Source organism: Phaethon aethereus, assembly GCF_964289735.1.
Source record: "Phaethon aethereus genome assembly, chromosome: 6".
Classification (NCBI taxonomy): Eukaryota; Metazoa; Chordata; class Aves; order Phaethontiformes; family Phaethontidae; genus Phaethon; species Phaethon aethereus.
Genome location: NC_138580.1, coordinates 8,969,408 through 8,992,800, shown reverse-complemented (window position 1 = coordinate 8,992,800; position 23,393 = coordinate 8,969,408). Strand labels below are relative to the sequence as shown.

The 23,393-nt window shown below is 34.9% G+C and overlaps 1 protein-coding gene across 1 annotated transcript; it reads left to right on the top strand.

Moving 5' to 3' along the window:
- Positions 1-1,899: 1,899 nt before the first annotated feature.
- Positions 1,900-22,886, top strand: SLC35F5 (solute carrier family 35 member F5; the record flags this gene model as incomplete). The annotated part of the gene is made up of 13 exons (XM_082001477.1): positions 1,900-2,477; positions 3,620-3,763; positions 6,104-6,166; positions 7,741-7,822; positions 9,165-9,355; positions 10,995-11,076; positions 11,790-11,877; positions 12,498-12,562; positions 12,954-13,058; positions 13,519-13,678; positions 17,388-17,478; positions 22,196-22,350; positions 22,805-22,886. Exons 1-13 carry the CDS (start codon positions 2,238-2,240, stop codon positions 22,884-22,886), a joined length of 1,548 nt encoding a protein of 515 aa, XP_081857603.1. The 5' UTR covers positions 1,900-2,237.
- Positions 22,887-23,393: the final 507 nt, after the last annotated feature.

Sequence of the window (23,393 nt, the reverse complement as noted above, 5' to 3'; positions counted from 1 at the left end):
TTCACTTCAACATGATTTGTGAAGCTTGTTAGCATTTTTTATTTGTTCTTTTACAGTTATTGTGGAAGGTATGTATGAGAAAAGTAAATCTTGTTCTTTCTATGTCCATTTTTGTCAGCATAGTGCTGTCGATGTACAGAGGCCAAATGTAAAGAAATGTATAGAATTGTATTTCATTACAAGTCCATGCATACTAGTGCTTTGTCAGTAAGTGGGATAATGTCTCTGTGTCTAAAACTTCTCAAAATAGTAGTTTCTGTCTTTCCATTCTGTGTTAAGTTGTACTGGTTTTAATTCTGCCCTAAAACTTAGTTTCAATAGGGTTCTGTTTTTCTGCTGAACATTATAGGCATTTTAGCATTGCTGCTTTGTTATTTTTTTAGTCATCTGCTAGACTGAAGGTGCATCTTGTTGCATGATGAAGTCTTTGTAGTCACCCTTCTTTGTTAAGCTTTTTTTCTTGTTGTGGAAGAACCAAGCAAAGGACTAAGTTAGGTACAGGGAAGTGTTGAACAGATACTTTGTAGTCAGATGAGAAAGTAATAGCAGCTATTTCTGGAACACATAAAAAATTTCAAGGCATAAGTATGGGCTTTTTATTTAGAATTTTAAAATCCGCTTATAGGTAGAAAAGAAATGGTGCAATGTGTACTTACACTCTGAATAACTTCATATATAACCTCTTCTCTAAGAAGTACTAGAAATTCTAGCATCCTTTGCTGTGGGATCTTCAAGCAAGGGATTTGTACAAGCCTGATGTAGACAAGTTGAGTGTACAATATCAAGCAACTACAGAATGTGCACAATCTCTGTGTGTGATCTCTATGCACAGTGTATACATGCTGTATGCTTTGAAGAGTTTGTGGTGAGAACAGAAGAGCTAGGGATGTGAACATGTGATGCAGAGACGTCAAACTGATCAGGCTACTGCAATTCCTTACTGTCTCCAGCTACCTCTCCCCCTTAATGTGGGCAGCACATAACTGATGAAAGGCTGGAATGGTTTCCATTTCTGGTATACCTTACCACTGTTCATGTGTTGTGTTGTAGCCTGACAAGGAGTGAGATTTCTTCCTTCTAGCTCCTTTAGAACTCTTTTATGCCCAGCTTCCATTTTTTTTGTTGTATATTATATGAACACATGAGCAATTTGTATGTTATACGTAATATAACAATATAATGGCTTGTAGACTATTAGTCATAATAAAATGAAGCCAAAGTTTGTAGGATCTTAGTATATAGTATCTATTAGACCAATGCATAAAAACTGAAAATACCCTTATAAGCTTTCAAGCACAAAACCCTTTCTGTTAGTTTACTCAGGTTTAAGATAGTATCTGTGTTTATTCTGTCTTTGAGAGCTTCTGCTTTATTCCATATCAAATATAAACTGCCATTCCTTGCTGAGTCTTTCGTAACTTTTCCCCTCCCTACTTATAGACTTCTGCTTTCTCTTGTCAATCCCACCATTTGAACAGAAAAGCAGAATAATTATCCAGAACTGATGCCCACGTATGGAATATATCAGCATAGATCTAGTGGTATAATTCAGGAACTCTACCTGTTGATTTTTCTTTGGAAAGAAGCCATTTGAGAAATGGAGGAAAAAGTGTCAAGATTTGAATATGGCAGAGACTGTATTACAAAGGAGAGGCATGAGTCAAAGGTGGGAAACAGTGTAGTGATCTTAACTGCACTTGTGCACATCTGGGCATTTAAATGTTTAATCTGAGGAATAGGCTAGTCTGGAAAAAAGAAATCATGTAGTTTCCTCACTGAAGACATTGTGGCACTGTGTCCCTCAATTTGTGAATAATGAAAAGATAGTAAGTGTTTGTGTGTTGACACATGTCAAAAACAAAGTGTAATTTAAACTCACCAAACTGTATTAGCAAAGCAGGTCACCTCTATTTACTGGAAGAGTCTGGATTTGCTCCATAAAGGTAAATTAGATTTCAGTTCTTTGAGGAGTTCTCTCAAAGATAGTGAGATATAAGTAATATAAAGTGGTTTCAAATTTTGCACAATTCATAGCATAGAAATACCAAAAAGGCATTGTATGTTTCACCTACTTTTGCTTACTTCAGTGGTAGAACAGTTGATAAATTCTTGAAAAGTTTGGATTTACTTTCTAATTGCCCCTTGTGTCTCTGAAAATCTCATACTGTATCTGTGAAAGATCTGCTTTTTAACAAATACAAACGTGTTTCCTGGTACATTGGGTCCATTTCACATATATGAAACACTTGCCCCCACTGTTTTTCTCTTTTTTTCTTTTTTTTTCAGTCACCATTTATAATCTTTTGGGTTTTACTTCTTTATCAATCTTGAATAGGTTACAAATGGTGTGGGTTTTTATCATGAATCGAATGAGCTCCCAGAGCAGTTCATCCACTCAGCGTAGGCGAATGGCTCTAGGCATTGTCATCCTTCTCCTCGTTGACGTGATATGGGTTGCCTCTTCAGAACTCACTTCTGTAAGTATTGTTCCATCCACCTTTAAAAGGAAACTAAAAGCCTATTTAAGGGAAAGATGCAGCAGAAACATGGTCACTCGAACACTCAGTGAGTGTTCTACTGTAGTGTTTAACTACCTTTTCAGTATGGGGAAGATGATACCCTTTTGGGTTAGTGACCTAACCTGTATCCGCTAAAAGTCACAGACAAGCTCAGCTTGGTGGCTGTTGCTCTCAAGATAGAAGGTGTTACTGATGAGTTTAAAATTAAACAACATAAGGTCATAAATATGTACTGTAATTAGGGAGTTAATTTTGTTTATTGCCATATTGATTAAAATAAAACCCATATGTTTCCCGAGAAGTAGTAAATGAGCAACATTGCAGGCTAGGTGGTATGGTAGATTATAATTCAGAACATCTAGAAGTCTAGGACCAAAGGACTTGGGTCGTGGAGTTTAAGCCCTATAATTGCAGACAAGTTTGTCATAATGTAGTTCATATATTCACCATTTTGAAACTGATCTGGTAATTTTTGGTAATTTCTTCATGTTAAGTCTTAGGACTTAAAACAGAGCTTTAGCAATGGAAATGGAGTTTTTAATAAATTCTTGTCAAATTCAGGTTAGTGAACTATCATTAAGTTGTTATGTTCTATATCAGTTTTGAAACTAAGCACTTAAAAATGTTTGTGCTTAACATGTTGTTATATTAATATAACATTTTTTTCCAGTAAGCTGGTGGAATCACTATTGATGCTGAAATGTTACTTATAGTAATCACAAATTAGAGGAGGTTACTTTGCTATTGCTTATAAAAGTGGTCTTTCATTTAGAAAATATCTGGATGTAAATATATTTTCAGGCCTGTTTAAGTTCAGTGGCATATGAATATCTTGCTTGGTTAGGTACAAGTAATAAGTAGCTTTTCTCTGGTGGCATTGTTTCTCACAAAATGGCTTAATGCCTTCTTGTTGGCATTTAAAATAGCTTGGGAGAATAGGTAAGGCCACTTGTGTTTTTTGGTCATACGTGCCAATACTCGCAGCACTGTCGTTTTGGGAACCAGACAGTTCTGGACTATATACTTAAACCTGTTCGTTCATTTTTTGAATTCTCACCTAATTGGTAATTTTGTATACTGCAATTATTTTCTTTCCACAGTATGTTTTTACAAAGTACAACAAACCTTTTTTCAGTACATTTGCAAAAACATCCATGTTTGTTCTATACCTCTTGGGGTTTATTGTTTGGAAACCGTGGAGGCAACAGTGTACTCGTGGGTTTCGTGGAAGGCATGCAGCTTTTGTAAGTATTTTAACTCTGTAAATGTTTTGCTATTTGTTGAAGTTTGTACAGGAGAAAACTTAAAATAGGGACTAGAGAAAAACAAAGATTACATATTTGTGAAATAGGACTTTCAGAAGAAATAGGGCTTTCTTTCAGAAGCTTTTCAGATTGCCACGGGAAGACGTGGCAATCATAATAGTAGTCTTGTGAGAGGAAGAAAAGAAAGGAAAAAACGATATGAAATGTGTCAGGAATCATAAGAAATACTCTGCTGGGCCAGACCATTGGCCCATCTAGCCTGGTATTCTATCTTGGACAGTTGCAGAGGATAGTTCTTTTTAGGAAGAGTTTATGAGCCTCATCACTGTTGGCCGTTCGTTCCCTTTTACTTCCCCAGCATCTGTAACCAATGGAATCAGCATTTGAACTTTGTAGCTGATTTTTATTACTGACTCCTTCTGTCTCTGGCAGAACCATGAACTGTTTGCTGAGAGGTTGTGAGGTTTTTAAATTTATATTTAGGAAAGGTGGTAGAGTTATGTTTTTGTTGCTGTTAATATTATATTTTTATAGCTTTTATGCATGAGTGATCTTCTGTTGTCCATTCGAGAGCTAGGCATAGTTTGTGCTAGAGTCTAAATTATTGTCATATTACAGAAATACATACTTTTTTCCAAGGAAATTGAGATGCTGGGAAGAGTGCTTGTTCTGTGCCAGTGTTTCAGAATGCTGAACAGTAGGACTCAGGAAGCAGTAAGGCATTTGGCCTGATATTAGTCTCACATTAAAATAACAGAAAATGTGATCCAAGGACATGCTGTTAATCAATATGTCTTTATAGAAAATAGTTTGTATGAAAGGAACTGACTTCAGTTCTTCTGGATATATTAGATTCCACTGATAGTGACTCTTGTAGGCATAACATGCTTAAATTTAAGTATTACATGACATTAATATGATTTTTATTTAAAAAACAACAAACAAACACAAAAACAAAGAACCAAAACTCAAAAAACTAAATGTTTTTGTTTTAAAAAAAAAAAAAGGACCTTGTGTTAAACACATGGAACATTTAGAGTTGGTTGATATCTTGAAATAATTTTTGCTAGATCAGCCTTTAATACCAAGTGTCTGTGTATAGTATGACACGTGTTAGACTTGATGCTGTTCAGGATCTTCATAAGATAATTGGGTAATAAACAGAATTTACAGATTCTTTACTGGCAGAAATGACAAATAAGGATGGTGAAAATGCTAAAGGATGATTAGTGGTGCAGAGCAATTATAGTGACCAAATTTATTAATCTGAGCAGGTGAGTAGAGTAAGGGGCTATTGCTTAGTGTGAATTGTAGTGGTTATGTTGACCAACTGAATCTCGGGCAGTGCTATGTTAAATAAAGAGATAATATGAACTCATATGAACTGGATGGCAATGAATAGGAGTGCTCAGTGCTCGATCTGTCACATTTGTGTGTGGCACTCATGGCACCACTACTGGAGTCTCATGATTTTGTCTTTCTAATCCTATAAAAAGTGATGTTTTCAAATAATTTGAAGGAAATAGCCATTACTTTTGATGTTAGCGTGTTTCAAAAGAACAGTGCAGAGACAGGACTGTAAGATGCAGTTAGAAGGTTGGGGGTTTTTTTAGTTTTTTTTCTCCATAAGGAGTTTAGTTAAATATTCAACTGTATAATTATTACAAGTGCCTTTAAAATGTCTTGTGTTTATTAATCTGGAACAAAAATTATAAATTTATAGATTTTTATTTCAATAATGATTGCATAGGTGAACACTCATACCTTACTTTTAAGACATCTTCCACATTAGAGGCTTTGTTTAATAGATTTCTTACCAGCATGGTAGAACAGCAAGCTGCAGGTCAGGGAACAGGGGTAGTAGTGCTTGTTAGGATGCAGAAAGGAAGAGGAAAAATGATACTTGACCTCATCCTAATTTAAGTCTTCTTAAAACTGAGGCAGAGTTCCAGGTTTTTATGCAAAGGAACTTTGCCTCAATAAAATGAAGAAACAAGAGACTTTTTGTTAATACATGCACAATAATTTAGTGAAGCATGTTGTGCTTATGCTGAACTTTACAGGTTTTGGCATTCAAACAGCCTGATCCTGCATTGATACCTGTCTAGTTGAATTCAGTGGGGTTCTCAAAGAGGTACACAGAATTGCTGAAATTTACTGAGCTTGTAAGCCCTCTTGTTTATTGGGGAGCAGGGCTGGAGGGAGAGAGGGAATTGTAATAGAAATATGAAAAAGGGCATTGAAAAACTTATTCTCAAAAAATTCAGTTATTAATAACTCTGCCTTGATAGATTATTGCATTTAAGGTTCTGTAATTAGTTTGCAGATGCTGAAGGTTATTTTGCTGCTTGTACAACAGATAACACTGTAAACAGTTCTCTGGTAAGTGCCTTAATTTGTGGAGGTCAATGCTTTATAGTAACATGACACCATTATCCTGACAATGTTTTTAAAATATGATGGTCTTAAATGTAACAGTTTTTGGCAAAGGGGATTGGTAACTTACATGTTACTAATAAATACTGCAAATAATGACATTGCTTGTTATGATAAATACAAGTTCTCAGCTCAATAGAACACTTACTTGAATGTTTCTGTAATAGTTTGTGAAAGAAATATTTATGTCGTACAAAGGAAGCCTTTACATATTCATCTCAGAAGCTGCCAAAGCAAAATGTGGAGAGCTAGTGGTAAAGCCAAACAGTTTGCAAGACTAAAATCCACAATGGGATCATACAGTTATTTGAGTATCTTATATACTGTGATCCTGCATTGCATTTTGAAAGAGAAAGAGAAGTGGACTGCTTGCTTCCTTCCAGTGGATGGAGTGACTACTGTTTACCAAGTCAAATGTCAGTACAGGTGTTCGGCTGATAAGTTGCATTGCCAGGTAGCATTTTTATGATTTTCATCATCAATAAATGACAGTTTGTTATGCCTCTGTTGATCACAGATTGCTTAATTGGCATACCTAAATCAGAGGCCACATGCAGAAATGTATCCAAAACACAGTACTGTTAAAATTTGTACCATCTCTGTAATAGAGTAGGGGGAGGCAATTGAATGTTGACAAACGACCACATGGGTATTTTATACTGAATAGGGAGTTGAAGAGAGATTTTTCAGAAGTATTCTTGATTTCATTCTTTGGGGTTTTTTTTCCCACTTCGTTTATCTACATTTAGGAATACAATTTTCTTAGTCTGCTCAATTCATTAAGATGATCTAACTCTAGAAGCAGGATTCATTGTTAAACTTGGACAATTTTGCATTAATTGAAACATCCACAAAAATTCTGGACCAAAAGAAGGAACCTAAACAAGGAGCCTAATGAAAATGCAGCTACCAGATCTTTTTCATTACTTCACTCTTACAATTTCTTAACTTAAGCTTTAAGCTGCTTGTTTAAAATGTCTTGTTAGAAGTATTTTAAGCAATTAAAATGTCTGCTAAGTGCCTTAAATATTGGAGTTTCTTTACCAAAGTTTTTTGACTTCTAGTTCATGAGCTTGTAGGGTCATGGGAGGAAAATGAGTATGTATTCATCTTTGTATGTGTATTCTGTATTTTATGTTTCTGGTTTATCATTTGGGTAGAAGCTATAGGTCTAATGAAATATCTGTGATTTTGATGAGGGTGTTGTTTTTCGTGTTTTTTTTTTTAAATTGGTAGGTTTGAATTTTCTGGGAATGAGTTTTGTGTTCTTGAGGATATACACAAAAGCACACAGTTATTTTTGAGTACTGCATTTTTACCAATATGTTTAACATAAAATATGGATTATGTATGAACATTTTTGATAAGCCTATCCACTGTGTGCAAAACCACTTTGTTAAATTTGATTCTCTTGATAGTCACCAAGCTTTTGTTTGTTTAATTTTTTAATTTGCTACATTAATTCTACTGCTTATAATTTAAATATCCTGCTTAACTGTATTTTTACTTATTCATTTCAGAGTGAACCTTTATATGTTCCTGTAAAGTTTCATGATTTGCCAACTGAAAAAAATGGCAGTAATAATAGTGATGCAGAGAAAAGTGAGTAAAGACTTTTGGAATGCTGAAATGCTAGTTCTTTGGTGAATGAATTACTTTCTTCTTCGTTGGTATAACTGCTGTCATGTTGCAGGACTTGCCTTCCTCCCCCCCTTTTTTAAATTCCGCCCCCCCCCCCCCCCCTTAAATCTCTTATTGCATGAATTGCAGTCTCATATATTTACTTTCAGGTAGAGAAAACATAGGCCTATCGTTCAGTTTACCTTTCTTGGTCACTACAGATCCAGCCTATGTTTATCTCAAGGGACCATCTGGGTTCAGTACTTGTGATTCTTTCCTTCTGGGCTTGTATGACCAGCAGCAGTGAGTCAGCCTCTGGAAAAACAAGCTATTGTCCTTTTTAGAGCAGGAGCAAAGCGGTCAAAGTAAGAATTTTAACAGTCTACGTGCATTCTGATTTTACTTAAGCCTCACTATCTTGTGATAGTAGCTGAAATGGGCCTAAACTGTCCCAGACAATTATAGAAAAGTTGGCTGTCAAAGAATCCAATTATCTGATCCTCAGCAAGAGAGTCCCTGTTTATAAAAGGGGAAATCTCTGTTAATTTCTGGATGGCACATGGGCAGAACTGCTTTGGTAGGCTCTGCTGTCCTGTGATAACATGCACCAATCACTTCAGGGCTGTTTGAGCTGTAGCTTTGCCCTTTACTTTTTTTAGGAAATTCGGTGTTGTTTCATGTTGAATTAGGCTATATAAGTATGTAGCATATAATGTTTTCTTTACACAGGAAACTAATGATACTTACAATACCCTTATAAATAAAATCTGATCCTGGTTTGCGAGATGAGTTAGAGGGTGGATTTCAAATGAGCAAGTGACCTTATGATCTCTGCTAAGCTTTGAGGTCTGTTGGACCTTCTCATCCTCTGAATGAAATGCTGTCCTTGCAGTTGGGTATAGTTGTGTATGGTTTTTGACTGTTTGACTATTAAAAAATTAAAGAAAATCTTACATGTAATATTTATCAATACAGAGTAATTTCTACCTAAAAATTTGTTGTTACACTGTGGGGATTTTTTTGGCAGGGAGGAGGGATGGTACTTTTCAGTGAGGTTTTTGTGGATGGACAACTGTACTGATTGAAAGCAATAATTGTGCTTATTCTTATTAGTGGGCTATCAAATAGTGAAATACTAATATAATAAATAAAAATAATGTCATGTCTTGTATTTGGATAAAAAACTGTTATTATTTGTAAAGTATTGTAATCAATGCCATACTAGAACATCATAGTTTTATTTGCATATTGTATTGACTTGAAAAGTTTAACGATAATATGCAGCCTTTTTTTTTTTTTCTCTTTTTTTCCTTCTTCTCTTAAGCTCCCAAAAAGCCTCGTGTAAGGTTCAGTAATATTATGGAGATTCGACAACTCCCATCGAGCCATGCATTAGAAGCGAAGTTGTCTCGTATGTCATATCCAACGGTTAAGGAGCAGGAATCAATATTAAAAACTGTAGGAAAACTCACTGCAACTCAAGTGGCAAAAATTAGCTTTTTCTTTTGCTTTGTGGTATGTGCTCCATTCTTTCGGAAAACTTAAGTATAGATGGGATTAAAACTTGTATAATAATAGTGAAACAGTACTGAAATTACTTGTATTCTTTATGCCTTAGGTTTTACTTATACTAGTATATTTATAACATTTCTCATGTTTTGGACATGAAGGTGCAACTTCTTAAAGGGAGGATAATAAAAAGAAATCCTGGGTGTGTAGTTACCTGTAAGGTCAGTTGTAAGATATGCCATGCTGTTGTGCCACATTGTGCAATGTTGGGTATGTTTGGTACAGCAAAATCTAGGATTACATGTATACAGGCTGTTAACAGCTGTTAACAGTGAGACTGCACGAAATGCACACTATGGCTTCTTTCTGGGCCATCACAGGAAGAGTACCATCTTATGCTTCGCTGTGGCATTGTGCCCTCCAGAAAAAGAATGTTTGAAGAGAAGATAGTTAATTGTTCTTCATCTCTGTTGAGGGCTGCAAGAATTATTTATGAATCTGTTGGTTGCTGCTGTTTCTGCACCATGCCTCAGTCCTATGGGGAGAGAGAGTTAATGATGGCAGGATTTTTGAGAGACAGTAAAACTGCAGACAGCAGATCAGTGATAGCTTTTCTAGAAGTAGCTTCACCGATACTTCTGAATAGGTTATATGTAGTGTGTACCCACCACAGCTTTTCCTCAGGAAGCTGTGCTCTTTAAAAATCATGATAAAAAAGTTAATACTGTTGATACATAGACCAGAAAATGGTGATGTAATTTTTTATGTGTGTATACATAAAGAATGTATACACAGCAGCAAGAGAATAATAAGCCTCATTAATGATTTTGGATGGATGAAATAACTTTTTAGAAAATTACTTAAAATTCTTTGTGTCTGAGTATATTTCCATATATATACACATGCAGATTTTCTAGGGTAGAGTCCTTATGTTCAAAACAAATGCTGTTTATGCTGTTCATGAATGGTGCTAGTACTGGCATGTATGTGTATTTCTTCTTGGACAGTATAAGTATTTCCACCTAAGACTTTACAGAATGGTAATTTTCCTGGGGGTATATCTGAGATCTCATTAATGAGAGATCAATTAGGAAATGATAAAACACTTGCCTTTTTTTTTTATACTTACAAAGGAATTCAGACATGAATCATTCCAAAATATTTTTTATATTGAATGTAAATGGTGCTTGTTTTTTAGGGTGATGATGTGTGCCTGTTTTAAGTACTGTAAAAAAACTTATTAGGCTGTCTAATGTCCCATGTATCCCTGAAATTTCTTTGCAGCCCTTGTGTGATAATTGTTTTGAAGCACTTGCAAAACAAGTTAAAAATACCTTCAGTTACTATAGAATAGCTGTTATAATTTCATTTTAATTATTTGGTTAGGTTCTGAAGTATGTTATTTCATTATTAAACACGTAGTTGACTGTGGTTGTTCTGGGCCAGTTCTAATTTTGCCTCTGTCTTTTAATGTACCTGCCACTTTAATAGAACTTAGAAATCTATTTGAGGTAAAAGTCGTCTTCTGATTTTAGTTTTGGACAAATAGTTGGGTTTTCTTTAAGTAGGATTTTATTGCACTGATAAACTTAAACTCGACCGTTGCTATCTATATAATCACAAAATTATTTTTATTTTACCCCAGTGGTTCTTGGCAAATTTCTCTTACCAAGAAGCTCTGTCGGATACCCAAGTTGCCATAGTTAATATCTTGTCTTCAACCTCTGGTAAGTTTTATTTACACCATCAGATGTACATTATAAGGCTGTTTATAACATAAAAATCTCTTTGGTTACAATGGACTTGTGCAATGATTTATGTGTTGTTTTGCAGGAATTCTAAGGCTTAAAGCAACTGAATATGTGCATTTAAAAATTTCATTATGTAATTGCACGGATTTAAGCCATCTTCATGATTCCCCTGTTTCTTGCTTTTCAAGTTCATGTGTGTGTACTTCTGTGGTTATGTCTGTGTATTAAGGAGGTATATTGGGAGTTTGAAGGGAAGGTGATGTAACTTTTTACCAAAATAGATACAATTCAGAGTCATCTTGCTAATTATTGGGGTTTTTTAAAAAAATGGTTTTAGGGGTAAAGAATTTAAACCACCTAAATATTATGTATACCTCTTGCTTTACAGGTTTTATGAAAGCATAATTATGTGATTTTTTTTTTTTCCCCCCACTGACTTTTAGGCTTATTGCAGTTTATTTTGTTAGTATGTCTAGCCTTTCTCAAAGTTGAGCCATGTCTTTGCTCATCTGAGGACTCCCATCATGAGGTGTTAGTTTCTTAATAGTTCCTATTAAAATTATGGATGCTGAGATCAAGTAGTTTTAAAACAAGTATGTGAAATATAAGGAAGAAAATTTCTGTACAGTTTTCTGAACAAACTAGTAGAAAAACTTGATTGTGTAAACTGTTCTTAATTTCTCTTGCAGGGCTTTTTACTTTAATCTTAGCTGCAGTCTTTCCCAGTAACAGTGGAGATAGGTTTACCCTGTCCAAATTATTAGCTGTTATTTTAAGGTAAGATAATGGGATGGAATACTTGATCAAAACGTCCCTGGTACAGTGAGAAGATAATTATACCTACTATACCTATGGTATCTGTGACAATATATGATAGGCTTCACTTTTTTAAAAAATCCTTGTTTCACAGATAAATTGGGCAAATAAATTAAGTCTTTTTAAATACTTCGTATCATGAAGGGAGGTTGGACTAAATGACCTTTAAAGGTCCCTTCCAACCCAAACTATTCTATGAACAGTTACTAAGTCTCATGCTCCTATAAGAAATTAGATTAAACAGCTTTCTGTTGGAAATATGTGAACTTATTTTCTTTCTCTATTTTTGTGTAGAAGAGAAAAAGGAAGAGGCTTGACATTCAGTGTTGTCAGGCTGTTTCATTAAATGCCTGGTGCTTTGTTCAGGGAAGTTAAAAGTGGGTTGATTTGTTTGTTTCTTAGCCTAGGATCAGGCCTTAGCAATAGAGAACTCTTTCTGGCTTTGCCAAAAGTGGGTTTTGGTTAACTAAAAATACCTAAAGATAGAACTCTATTTTGATATTTTTCTCCCCCTTTTTTTCTGTCTTTGTAAAAAAGTACTTGGGTTTAAGTAGCATTTTGCATTTCTTCTCTTTTGCTAGCATTGGTGGTGTGGTACTTGTTAACCTTTCTGGATCTGAGAAATCTGCTGGAAAAGATACAATAGGTATTTACTTTTTTTTTTTTAATCCTAGAATATGCAGTGATGAGTACCATCTTTTGACAATACTCAGCAGGTCATATAGCAAGCTATGTATTTCTGACTCATGTAGCGGTTTACAATCTGACTTTTTAGTTTCAACTTCTGAAACTGGACATTCATGATGACTCCCCCCCCCCCCCCCCCCCCCCCCCGTATATAGCTTAATTGGGAATGTATTTACATTTTTGAGCTTTCTGCATTTTTCCATATGTTTCATATAGTAATGGATTCCATAATATTTTTTTTTTATCTGACAGTTTTATAATAGGTGTACGTTTAGGAGAGTTGATCCTACTGTGCATAACATGATTGTCATGTCTTAAGTGTTTTGGTTTTTTTTTTTTCATCTTTACAGGTTCCCTTTGGTCTCTTGTAGGAGCAATGCTGTATGCTGTGTACATAGTAATGATAAAAAGGAAAGTAGATAGAGAAGATAAACTTGACATACCAATGTTCTTTGGTAAGACTAAAAATAACTCTATTGAAAGTTTTCATTCAGTATGTGGTTAAATTGTTTGCTTGCTTTCAGGCACTGAACTGTATATGAGTGGTAAAGGGGCTCGAAAGACTCAAGGAAGGAGAGAAAGCCTATTGTTCCCGTGGTTATGAGTACTTTAGAGATTGGTTGTGTGAATTGTTTCTTGTTTACAGCCTTAACAATGAAAGATAACACTAGGAATGCAGACAGCCCCTTTGGACTCAATGGAAATTTTTTTTTTCCCCAATTATAAACCTCTAAATATCTGATGTAATTGTGAATTTCAGGCAAAGTTTCTTATGAGCCTTTCCTTTGAAATATTTAAAATACTGCTTTGTTGCTGCTCTTATGTAAGAATTTTGTCAAAATAGCAGAATTTATCTGAGATTTTAGTTATGTTGAATATTTATTGTGATTTACTTAATACTGTTTTCATACTCAGGTTTTGTAGGGCTGTTTAATCTGTTGCTGCTGTGGCCAGGGTTTTTCTTGCTTCATTATACTGGGTTTGAAGCGTTTGAGTTTCCCAACAAACTGATATGGATGTGCATTGTCATTAATGGCCTTATTGGAACAGTTCTGTCAGAGTTCCTCTGGCTGTGGTACGTACTATATGCTTTGTATATATTTCACATATATTGTCTTACCTGTGTTCTTAAATGTTGAGATGTCAGTTTGCCTAGGTAGGTTTTTTTGCCCCTGCCCCCGCTTCTTTTTTTCTGTCCATATATGCAGTTTGAGTGTCATCCAACATGTCACAATGTCCTGTTTAAGAGCAACAGCTAACTTGAAAAAACAGGTGATGTGGTCTTGTAGTATTTATTAAGATACTGTGTGCTTAACTCATTCTAGAAGTAACATTTTGAGATGAAAAGACTTTGTGATATAAAGAGTAATAAATACCTACTTTGTGGTATAAAGAGTGATAGGAGAGCATGAGTTTCTGTTGTAACGGTTCTTTAGTTTCCAAGATCTTGTGCCTTGGAAAAGGGTCAGTGTAGTATTCTACAGGTGACATGTTTGTTTTAATATTCAAAGACTTAATGAACTAAATCTCATTAGAATGCATTAATAATGAAGATATGGAAATTCATAAATTAGCCTAGCTTTTGTTTAATTTAATTTATGTGGTAGTCTGGGTAGGTTGGTAACAGAGGATTGAACATAAGACTTCTAGATGAGTGGCTCAAAAGCTGTAGCAGGCTTAAACCTTTGTGTAGCTGCTAGAAGGACAGTGTTATTAGAGAACTGTTTGGTAAGTCAGTGTTCACAGTGTTAGAAAATTGAGTTTCTTCTGGGCCAGTATTAGGTTAAAATAGGGGAGTAACAGAAAATTCTACAAGTTGAAAAGTCCTATTTTATTCTAGGAACACCAAGGAAGAATTTCTAAAAAGATATGCTTCCAATGCCATGCAGTTGCTTAGTTTCAGTGCTACATTTTGAATAGGTGTGGCAGCTTTGTGAGCTTTTGCCTGAGAACCCTTGGCATTCAGCCTCTCAGCTCTGTGGTAGAGAGACTGGAAAACCTCATGGGATAGCTACTCTGAAACAGAGAAATCTGTAATCCTAGCATCCTAAATTCATGACAGTACTACAACAAAAAAAATCTAGGTGGAGTTCTATGAAAACCATTTTTTTGATGTTTTTTTGTTCGTTTTCAGATCAAGTTTAAAGTTATTTAGGAAATTTAATAACGACATTTTTTGTTTATTGGCAAACTCTTACACCAGTCCTAGTTATAAATGCATTGCAGCATATGTTCCTTTGTAATTTAGTTTGTTTATTGATAGAATTTTTTTTTTATGTTAATGCCATCCTTTAAGATTGGACTACAGTATCAGTTGATAGAAAGGTTAAAGAAATTTCAACATAGGCAACATAAAAAAATAAAAGCCAAAAAACCCAAGCTTCGCTCTTGTCCCAAAATCAAGTACTAGCACAGGGTGAAGTACATTGGTGGGCACAGACTTTTTTATATACATGCTATTTGTGTAACTACTCAGAATGATAATCCAGTGAATTAAAGAACTTTTTATTTTCCCTCCAATTTTGGACTAGTACTAATTTCAGAGATTGTGCTGGCATCATCCTTTTACCTGTCCAGTGTGCCACTAGTATGGTCCTCTACTCTTTCTTTGGAAGTAAATATCATTTAACATACTTGTTTGCTTCACCTAACCACATAATTCCAACTAAATAACGTGGTGGTAGTTGTGAGTCTTAATTAATTTTTTTTTTTTTAAACGTGCTGATAAGTTTTTATTGGATTCTGTACCATTTATTCATTTATGGTGTTCTGGTAGACAGGTTGGTTCTAATTCAAAAGTAGTCAGTGCAGGGGTACAGAAGTATTCTCTTGTGGCATAGAAGGGGGTTTAGAATATTGGGGAGGAAGTTCGCAAAAACGCAGAGCATCTAAAATCATAGAATTGTAGAATAGTTTGGGTTGGAAGGGACCTTTAAAGGTCACCTCATCTAACCCCCCTGCCATGAGCAGGGACATCTTCAACTAGAGCAGGTTGCTCAGAGCCCTGTCCAACCTGACCTGGGATGTTTCCAGGGATGGGGCATCTTCCCCCTCTCTGGGCGACCTGTGCCAGGCTTTCACCTCATTGTGAAAAATGTTTTATATGCTTTGTTTCCTTTATGTTTCTCGTCTGCATACATTTTTTCTTTGTTTTAAAGAGACAGAACAAAGTGATTACAAATATCTGAACTGGTAATTCTTGCTTGGCTGAAAGTCATTGTTATGGAAGAACTTAATGGCTTGGTTTGGGACTACTCTTTTAGTTTAATTAGAGAAATACATGCATGAAGTAGTGTTCTAGAAAATGTTTTCCAAATGTGTGTTCAAATCTTTGTCTTTAAAAGGTGTTAACAAACTTACTTGAGGGGAATTACAATAGCATTTTCTTCAGTTAATCACATTTCTTTAATATAGTTTCAGTGATGCTGCATCTGTTTTTACAGTAGCCAGAATAAAGATTGAGTAGGTAAAAACCAAATTTCAGAATTGTAATGGAATTTTTAACTACAGGATTTTCCTTCTTTAGAATTAGTTGTGGGCAGAACTGATTGCAGTTCCACAAAAAAAAGGCATAGCTGGTACTGTTTTCAGTGCTTGCCAAGGATGAGAATTGCCTTTATCTTTACAAAAAAATTAATTCTGGATGCATTTGAAATAAGAGAGTGACTCAGTAGTGGGTGTTACTGATTTGAATTGGGTGGATAGCCCCTTGTATTTATGTTCTTCATATGGTAGGATAGGCAACTTCATAGAGGAGTATTTGCTAACAAGCCTCACTATGCTTGGCAAGTTTTGACTTGGTCAATCATGAAGTGGGAATTACAGTTTTTTATATCGGATGTTATGCTCTTCACTTGGTATCAAAATGGCTCAGGCTGGTCATGTTTTAGCCTTAGGTTTATATTGAAATGCCGAAGATCTCAAGAGCTCTTAGGTCTGTCCTTGTCCTATGTATACTTTTAGGTTCTCTCGCTCTCTTTTTTTTTTTTGTTAACCCTTCATTCAGTAAATCAGTCATTTGCAAACTAAATATGACTTGCAAAGGAATTGGGAAAAAGGGTCCGTTTTCTGTGGCTGTTAATGAGTCCTACTCTGGCATATGCAAGCAGTTTTGTTCTGTCTAAATTTTTAATGTTTTTTTGTGACTCAGTGACTTAGAGAAGACTTTGTTCCTGCTTAGGAAATAGGAGACCACTTGTAGGATGCAGTAATGTAGAATGTCTTACTGGGACTCCAAAGAATTATTTCAAGGGTGTATTTTAGAGTGAGATTTAAAAAGCACAGTCTGTTAATTTAAGAATTTGCGTATTTGTAAAAGATGTATCTCTTTTTAGGTAGGCTTTCTAGACATCAGTAACCTTTCTTTTTCTAATTAACCAGACTGGGGCAAAACAGATTTAATTGCTATAAGCTGGTATTAAAATTTCAAAATGGAAACAAAATGCAGATTTTTCTAGGTGAATTCACTACATGTGAAGTAGTGAATTTTCCATCATATCACTGGGTTTGTATGGGAATTAAACCTCACTCCAGAAGACATCAATAGTCTAGTTAAGAATTTTATGTAGTTTTACAGATTTATGACAGAGTGTGGATATCTCAATTTGTGATTATTAAACAATGACTAACTGTTAAGCTTGATCAAATGTCTTCTGCAGTTTGATGTATTATTTTAGTTGTCTTTTAACTTTTATATAAGACCTCATTATTATTATTTATAATAAGGCCTCTTATTATTATTTTATTATTAATTATAATAATTATTATTTTTAATTATTCTTTAGGGGCTGCTTTCTTACCTCATCACTGATAGGCACACTTGCGCTAAGCCTTACAATACCTCTGTCCATAATAGCTGACATGTGCATGCAAAAGGTAACGTACTACTAAGTTTCGTGCATTAACAGAATTTATTTGAATTAAATAGTAGTGGTATTTTTAACAATGTATACAACGAATAGTATTTTACTTCTGTCGCTTGTTAATAATTCTTGAACTGTGTTGTAATTAATACTCTCTTGGTATTGGCACTTAGAGTAATTTTTGCACTTGCAAGCGTGCACTTGCACACTTAAATATATTTGATTTAGATGCAGCTTGTGGGAAGACTACTGTCCTCAGCAATGCCTGTCCAAATGCTTTACCTTGAACAGGCACTTTGCAGAATTGAAGAACAACTGCAAGTACAGCACACCTAAAATTAATACCTTTACAATTACAGAATTGTTACAGACTGTCGATCTTGAAAATACTCAATTAGTGACAAAACCAAAAATTTGCAGGTTTACCACAAAGGTAGCAGCTACAAGGCTTAATTGTACATTATTGGAATCATGTGGATGTTAGGCTTCCATTTAACTGTCCTCCTTTAAGTTAGTCTGGTTTCACTGGTATTGAGGTAACTGTGGAAAAACCCTGCATGTAAAGAAAGAGAAACCTCTGATAATAAAAGCTCAGAAGAGAAACTGTATGAAGTTAGTTTATATTACTCTTCCAACTGTATAAATAATATTATGCTGGTGGGGTAGAATTCTTAGTTTAAAATACTCAATTCTGTATGAACTTCAACTCTTAACTTTGAATATTTGAATTTAATATTTCATCATTATCAAGGGATATCAAATTCTTAATTTCATGTGAATAATTATTATTTAGCATATACTGCAAGCATGCAGTTACTGGTTTTTGGTGTTTTGTGGGTTTTTTGTTGTTTTGGGTTTTTTCCTTTAAATCAACATCACATAACTGTTTCTATTTCCTGAAGGCCAGATCACTGCTTTTTTTTTTTTTATTATTTAAATAATCCCTACTGCTGAAATTTTAATTTGAAAGTTAAACCACCTGTTTACCTCTTTGAAATAGCTTTCAACCTGATTTTATAATGCATCTGTTTTTAAAGCAAGCTTAATTTTTCATGGCATCCCCACATAGACCGTTACGGCTATGCCTTTTGACACCTCTTAGTGTAGACACAGGTGTATTTGTTACTTGGTTGAAGTGTGAGCATTTCCCGTCATATGCTTGTGTGCATTTTGACCATTGGTGACACCTATATTTCACTGATGCTAAATATGAGTATAGGCATGTGATAGGGAGGGGCTGCAGTAGTTTTTTAGAAAGCAGTGATTAAAATTGTGTCGGGTAATGTGTTCTCTGGGCTGAAAATAGTGAATTAGTCAGCATTTGAGCACCTTGGCCTAAATACAGTTTGTTACCAAAGTACAAGAAGTTCTTTACTGAAATGATAAATCTTTATGTGAATTAGGAAGCAGCTTAGTCATGTAATAGTTTAGCTGAAAATTATATCAATAAAAATGGGCAAAACTGACCAAACTTAGAACTAACTATACAAGACTACTTCTGAAATTTTGAATAGACTGGTGGTCTTGCTCTGCCAGCTGCTGCTTACTTACACTGCTTTGGTGGTGTTTTGAATCTTATAGCAAATGCAGTTTTGCTTAGTTTGTAAGCTCTGCGCAAATAGAAACGCAAAAGTATGAGAAGAGGAAAATTCTGATCGTGCCTAGAACATAGCTTAAATTGAGCATTCTCTGAGTAGTGGCTTTCCTGAAGCAATTTGGATTTGTGCGTTATCTGTGGTGGTTCAATTTATGACTTGTTTTCAATCATTACATTTGAATTTCTTCTTTTGAGGTGTATATTTGTTTGTACAGGACAGACTTATGTACAAGAAATTGGTCAAATCTTGCCAATGTTTCCTGCCAAAAAGAAGCTCTACTGCTTAAGTGTTTTCACAAGCAAAGTGTAAATTCTAATGAGAACCTTTTGACTTCTGAAGTTTTCTGGCAGGCATGTAAAAATAGGGGGAAAAAATCCACGCAACTTGTATTTCACTTTCACTTAATGTCAGTATGGATTTTGGAAAATAAGGTGGAAAACTGAAAGGATAAAAATAAAAAAGAAGTCAAATTGGAAAAAAAAAAGCAGAGTCAGACCCTGAATAAATACTTGTGTAACGAATATATGAGATACAGTATGCTTCATATTAGTATTAGCTGAATACTCCAACATGGAAATACAGCAAAACCTTGCAGTGATTCCAACAATAATAAAGTATTTATTGGTAAGATAACTGTATTTGTGTTGCTATTAAAGTGTCTACAATATACACTTGGGACATATGTTGTAACAGGAAAGTAAATAACTAATGATAACTATTAAGGAAACAAGGAAAAATATCTGTAGACTTCTCCCCCAAAAATCCACTTTAGTGAGGTGGAATTAGGTTTACATGGGAGCTAATGCTGGCAGAAAAAATAAGAATTTAGCATGTATATATGTGCACATTTACACATATTTTGTATATGTCTGTGTGTGCAAATACATTTTGAGAGACGGTTGTATATATATAGTTACATATATCAATATATGAAAAGCTTAGGTTGTTTTCTGGAGTGGTTAATCTAAACTTTTTTCTAGAATACATTGAAAAATGGAATATGATTTTCTAATTCTTAGTAACAGCTTCATCTGTAGGCTATTTAATCTGAGTAAACACAGAGTCCAGATCTTTTAAAATGAACTTATTCTTCATTGTACCCATGCAATATCGAAATAGCTGAAACATCCTTAGGGCTCTGTTGAATGACTTTTGGTTGATGTTGGTAACACAAGGGCAAGTTACATTTTTAACTCATTCTTATAGTTTATCACTGTTAGAGTTGCTCCAATTTTTATGTGTTTGGTATTTATAAACAGTCAAAAAAGCCCCACAAATGTAGCTATCAATCTAACTTCCTGTATACCTTGTATTTGCTCTTTTCCTATTTCTTGTCTTAAATCTTCACCCTCTTGTGTTGTTCCAGTTTATGTGCTGGCAACATCTTTTGTGATTGGAATCTTTATGTCTCTTCCATTTCACCCACCCTTCTTTTCATTTGCCACCACTTGGTTCCTTCAGGAGTTTGTGGTCCATGTACTTGCTACGTTCTGTTCCTTTTAATTTTTCTTCTGCTGTTTGAAAAGGCTGCTTTGTCTTCCTCTGGGCAAATACAGAGTGTGACTGATTTGAGGCAGCTGACTATCAGGTGATGCCTCTTACATCTTGCCGTATGCAGGAGAGTAATCAGGGAGGGATTGGGGATTCATTCTCTTATTTTTTGTTCCTTTACCCATTCATATATGTGTTCAACATCACTGTTTTTCCTTCTTCCCCTGGTTGTTATGTACATGCTGTCCAAGTTTATACTTTCCTCTCTGTTTGGTGCTTTTAGCTTGTGGCTGCTGCTTTTATGTTTGAGGGTACGTAAAGTCTTACCACCTTCTGATACTGAACTGTTCAGTAGGAGGTCATTGGGGGGCCATTGAGACTTTTGACAACAAAGTAAATTTTTTAGTGTTACCTTCTCTTGCTGTTGGAGGAAAATCCTTTCTCTCTTACTTTTTTTAAAAAAAGAAATTGCTAGTATTGGAAGCACAAATGAGTGGCCCTAATTAAAGGCAGATTCCTGTAGACTTTGGGGTTGCTGGTACAAGTGTATTTGTGCAGGTATCTCTGTCATACAAACATCAAAATATCCTAATCCAAGCCCTATGCTCACTGAAGTCTCATAGACTAATAGAAATTTGAGCTTCCAACTTAAAGCTTTCCACTTAGTGCTTCTGGCCAGCCTTGTCTTTATACCACATTTCAGTTTTCCTAAAAGGAACCTACATAAGAATGCCACTGGCACGGCTAATAATGTAAAGATCAAACTATGAATATATGCAGTCTTCATATGCCTATCAAATGGTATTGTAATTATATAATATGCATAATTACTAACTTTCTGGGTCTTTATTATTCTGTAATAATCTGACATAAATCTGAATCTTAAGAAATTACAACCAAGTTTTTAACAACTATTTAAATATTCTTTTTGGTATTGTTTATGAATTTCTGTTAGAAATCAGTAAGGATAACATAAAGCTCTAACAGTTGCAGTTTATTAGGTTTTTGAGAGTGAACATCAGTGCTAGGTATCAAAACTGTACCTTTCTCCGGTCAACTTCGGAAATTTTCTCCACAGGGGGGAGCCATGCTTATGGTTCATTGCTCTGTTAGCCTTAAAAGCATTGCAGAGGCTTGTTCTCGTTCTTGCCTTTCTTTAAATGCAAAAGAAAATGATTGTAAATTTCCAGCAGTATAGTCTTTCTCTGTGCATTGATTTCAGCAGTTGCCATTCAGTGACAGTATATTTGTAGTAAATAAACAGGTGCACAAATCTTTCAGGTGAGGTCTTTTATTCAAAAATTTTGAAGTGGCTAGGGGAATTTCTCATTGGTCAGACAGCTAAAACCTAAAAATAAGACTGTTTGGAAATAGGAGTCTTCATCCATACCACAGTGCAAACAGTATGTTCCATTGTAAAGAATGGATCAGTGAAGAAAGGTTATTCATTTATTAGAAGTAGCAGTGGCTATAGAAATTGTACCAAATAACTTACAAAAATATTTGTAGTATTTCACCCAATTTCAAAGAACTGAAACTTTATCTCAAACTTATAATAATAATTACTTCAAATAGACAGTATGCCAATGTTTTTTTTCCTTATTTACTCTTGAGTGAATGATGTTTGTGTTTTAATTCCAGGTGCAGTTTTCCTGGTTATTTTTTGCAGGGGCAGTCCCTGTATTTTTTTCTTTTTTCATTGCAACTCTCTTATGTCACTATAACAACTGGGATCCAGTGATGGTGGGAATCAGAAGAATTTTTGCCTTTATTTGTAGAAAACATCGAATTCAGAGGTAGGGCAGTCACAAAGTATAATCCTGTCTCTTCCTTAGCCTTTCCAATATCCTATACTCTTTTATAAGCCATAGTACTCATACTGTATTTTCATCTAGTTTTATATACAGGTGTACCAATTTCTTAATAGTAGTAGCTGTTAATCCATTCATTAACCTATGTAATGCTCAGAAAATGGAAAGATGTGAAGATTATTACTTTTTAAAATAAGTTTCCTAGTGGCTGTCACAGTTTTTGGGTTTTTTCCTTAATGCCTCTATAATAGTTGCTGTACCCAGACCATGCAGTGAAAATTGTGAAAACTTGAGTATACCTTATAAAGTTAAGGGGTCTTTGTATGTTTTTAATGGCTGCAGTTCAAACCACTAGCATAGTTAGTACTTACGTTGGCTTCATAACAACCAATTTAATATTACTGTATAACTTTAAATAAATAAATGTGTTTCTTTTAAGAATGCCAGAAGAAAGTGAGCAGTGTGAAAGTCTCATTCCTATGCATAGTGTTTCACAAGATGGCGACAGTGGCTGTTCATAGACAAAAGGTATGCTTAATAAACTTCAAACAATACAGAGAAAGGTGAGGATTGGTTTTCATGATGGCATTTGTGTTACATAAGCACACATTGTCACAGAGCATACAGTTAATCTTATTCTGTACTAATGGATAGAGTTTTGAAGGGTATCTTCAAAATTATTGTTGTTCATTACCAAGCATTATTCTCACCTTGATACAGTTCCTGGACAATAGTTTTGAAATGTAAAGTACTTTTTTACTCAAGAGTATTACAACATTCATCAAAAATTCGACATGAGTCAATAAGCCAAAAGAGACATACAACTTCTTGGTATGGACGATGTGTGTGGAAGAGATCTGAAGTAATTCCACTCTCTTTAATGCTGTTGAGGTCTCAGTTTACGCTACTGCAGTTCATGGAAAACATCGACCATTTAAGGAGGCTTAGAGGACACGACCAGACTTAATCGTTATGAGTCTAGAAAATGGGAAGGAATCCTTGTGTTTGTGTCTGACAAGAATTAAGTT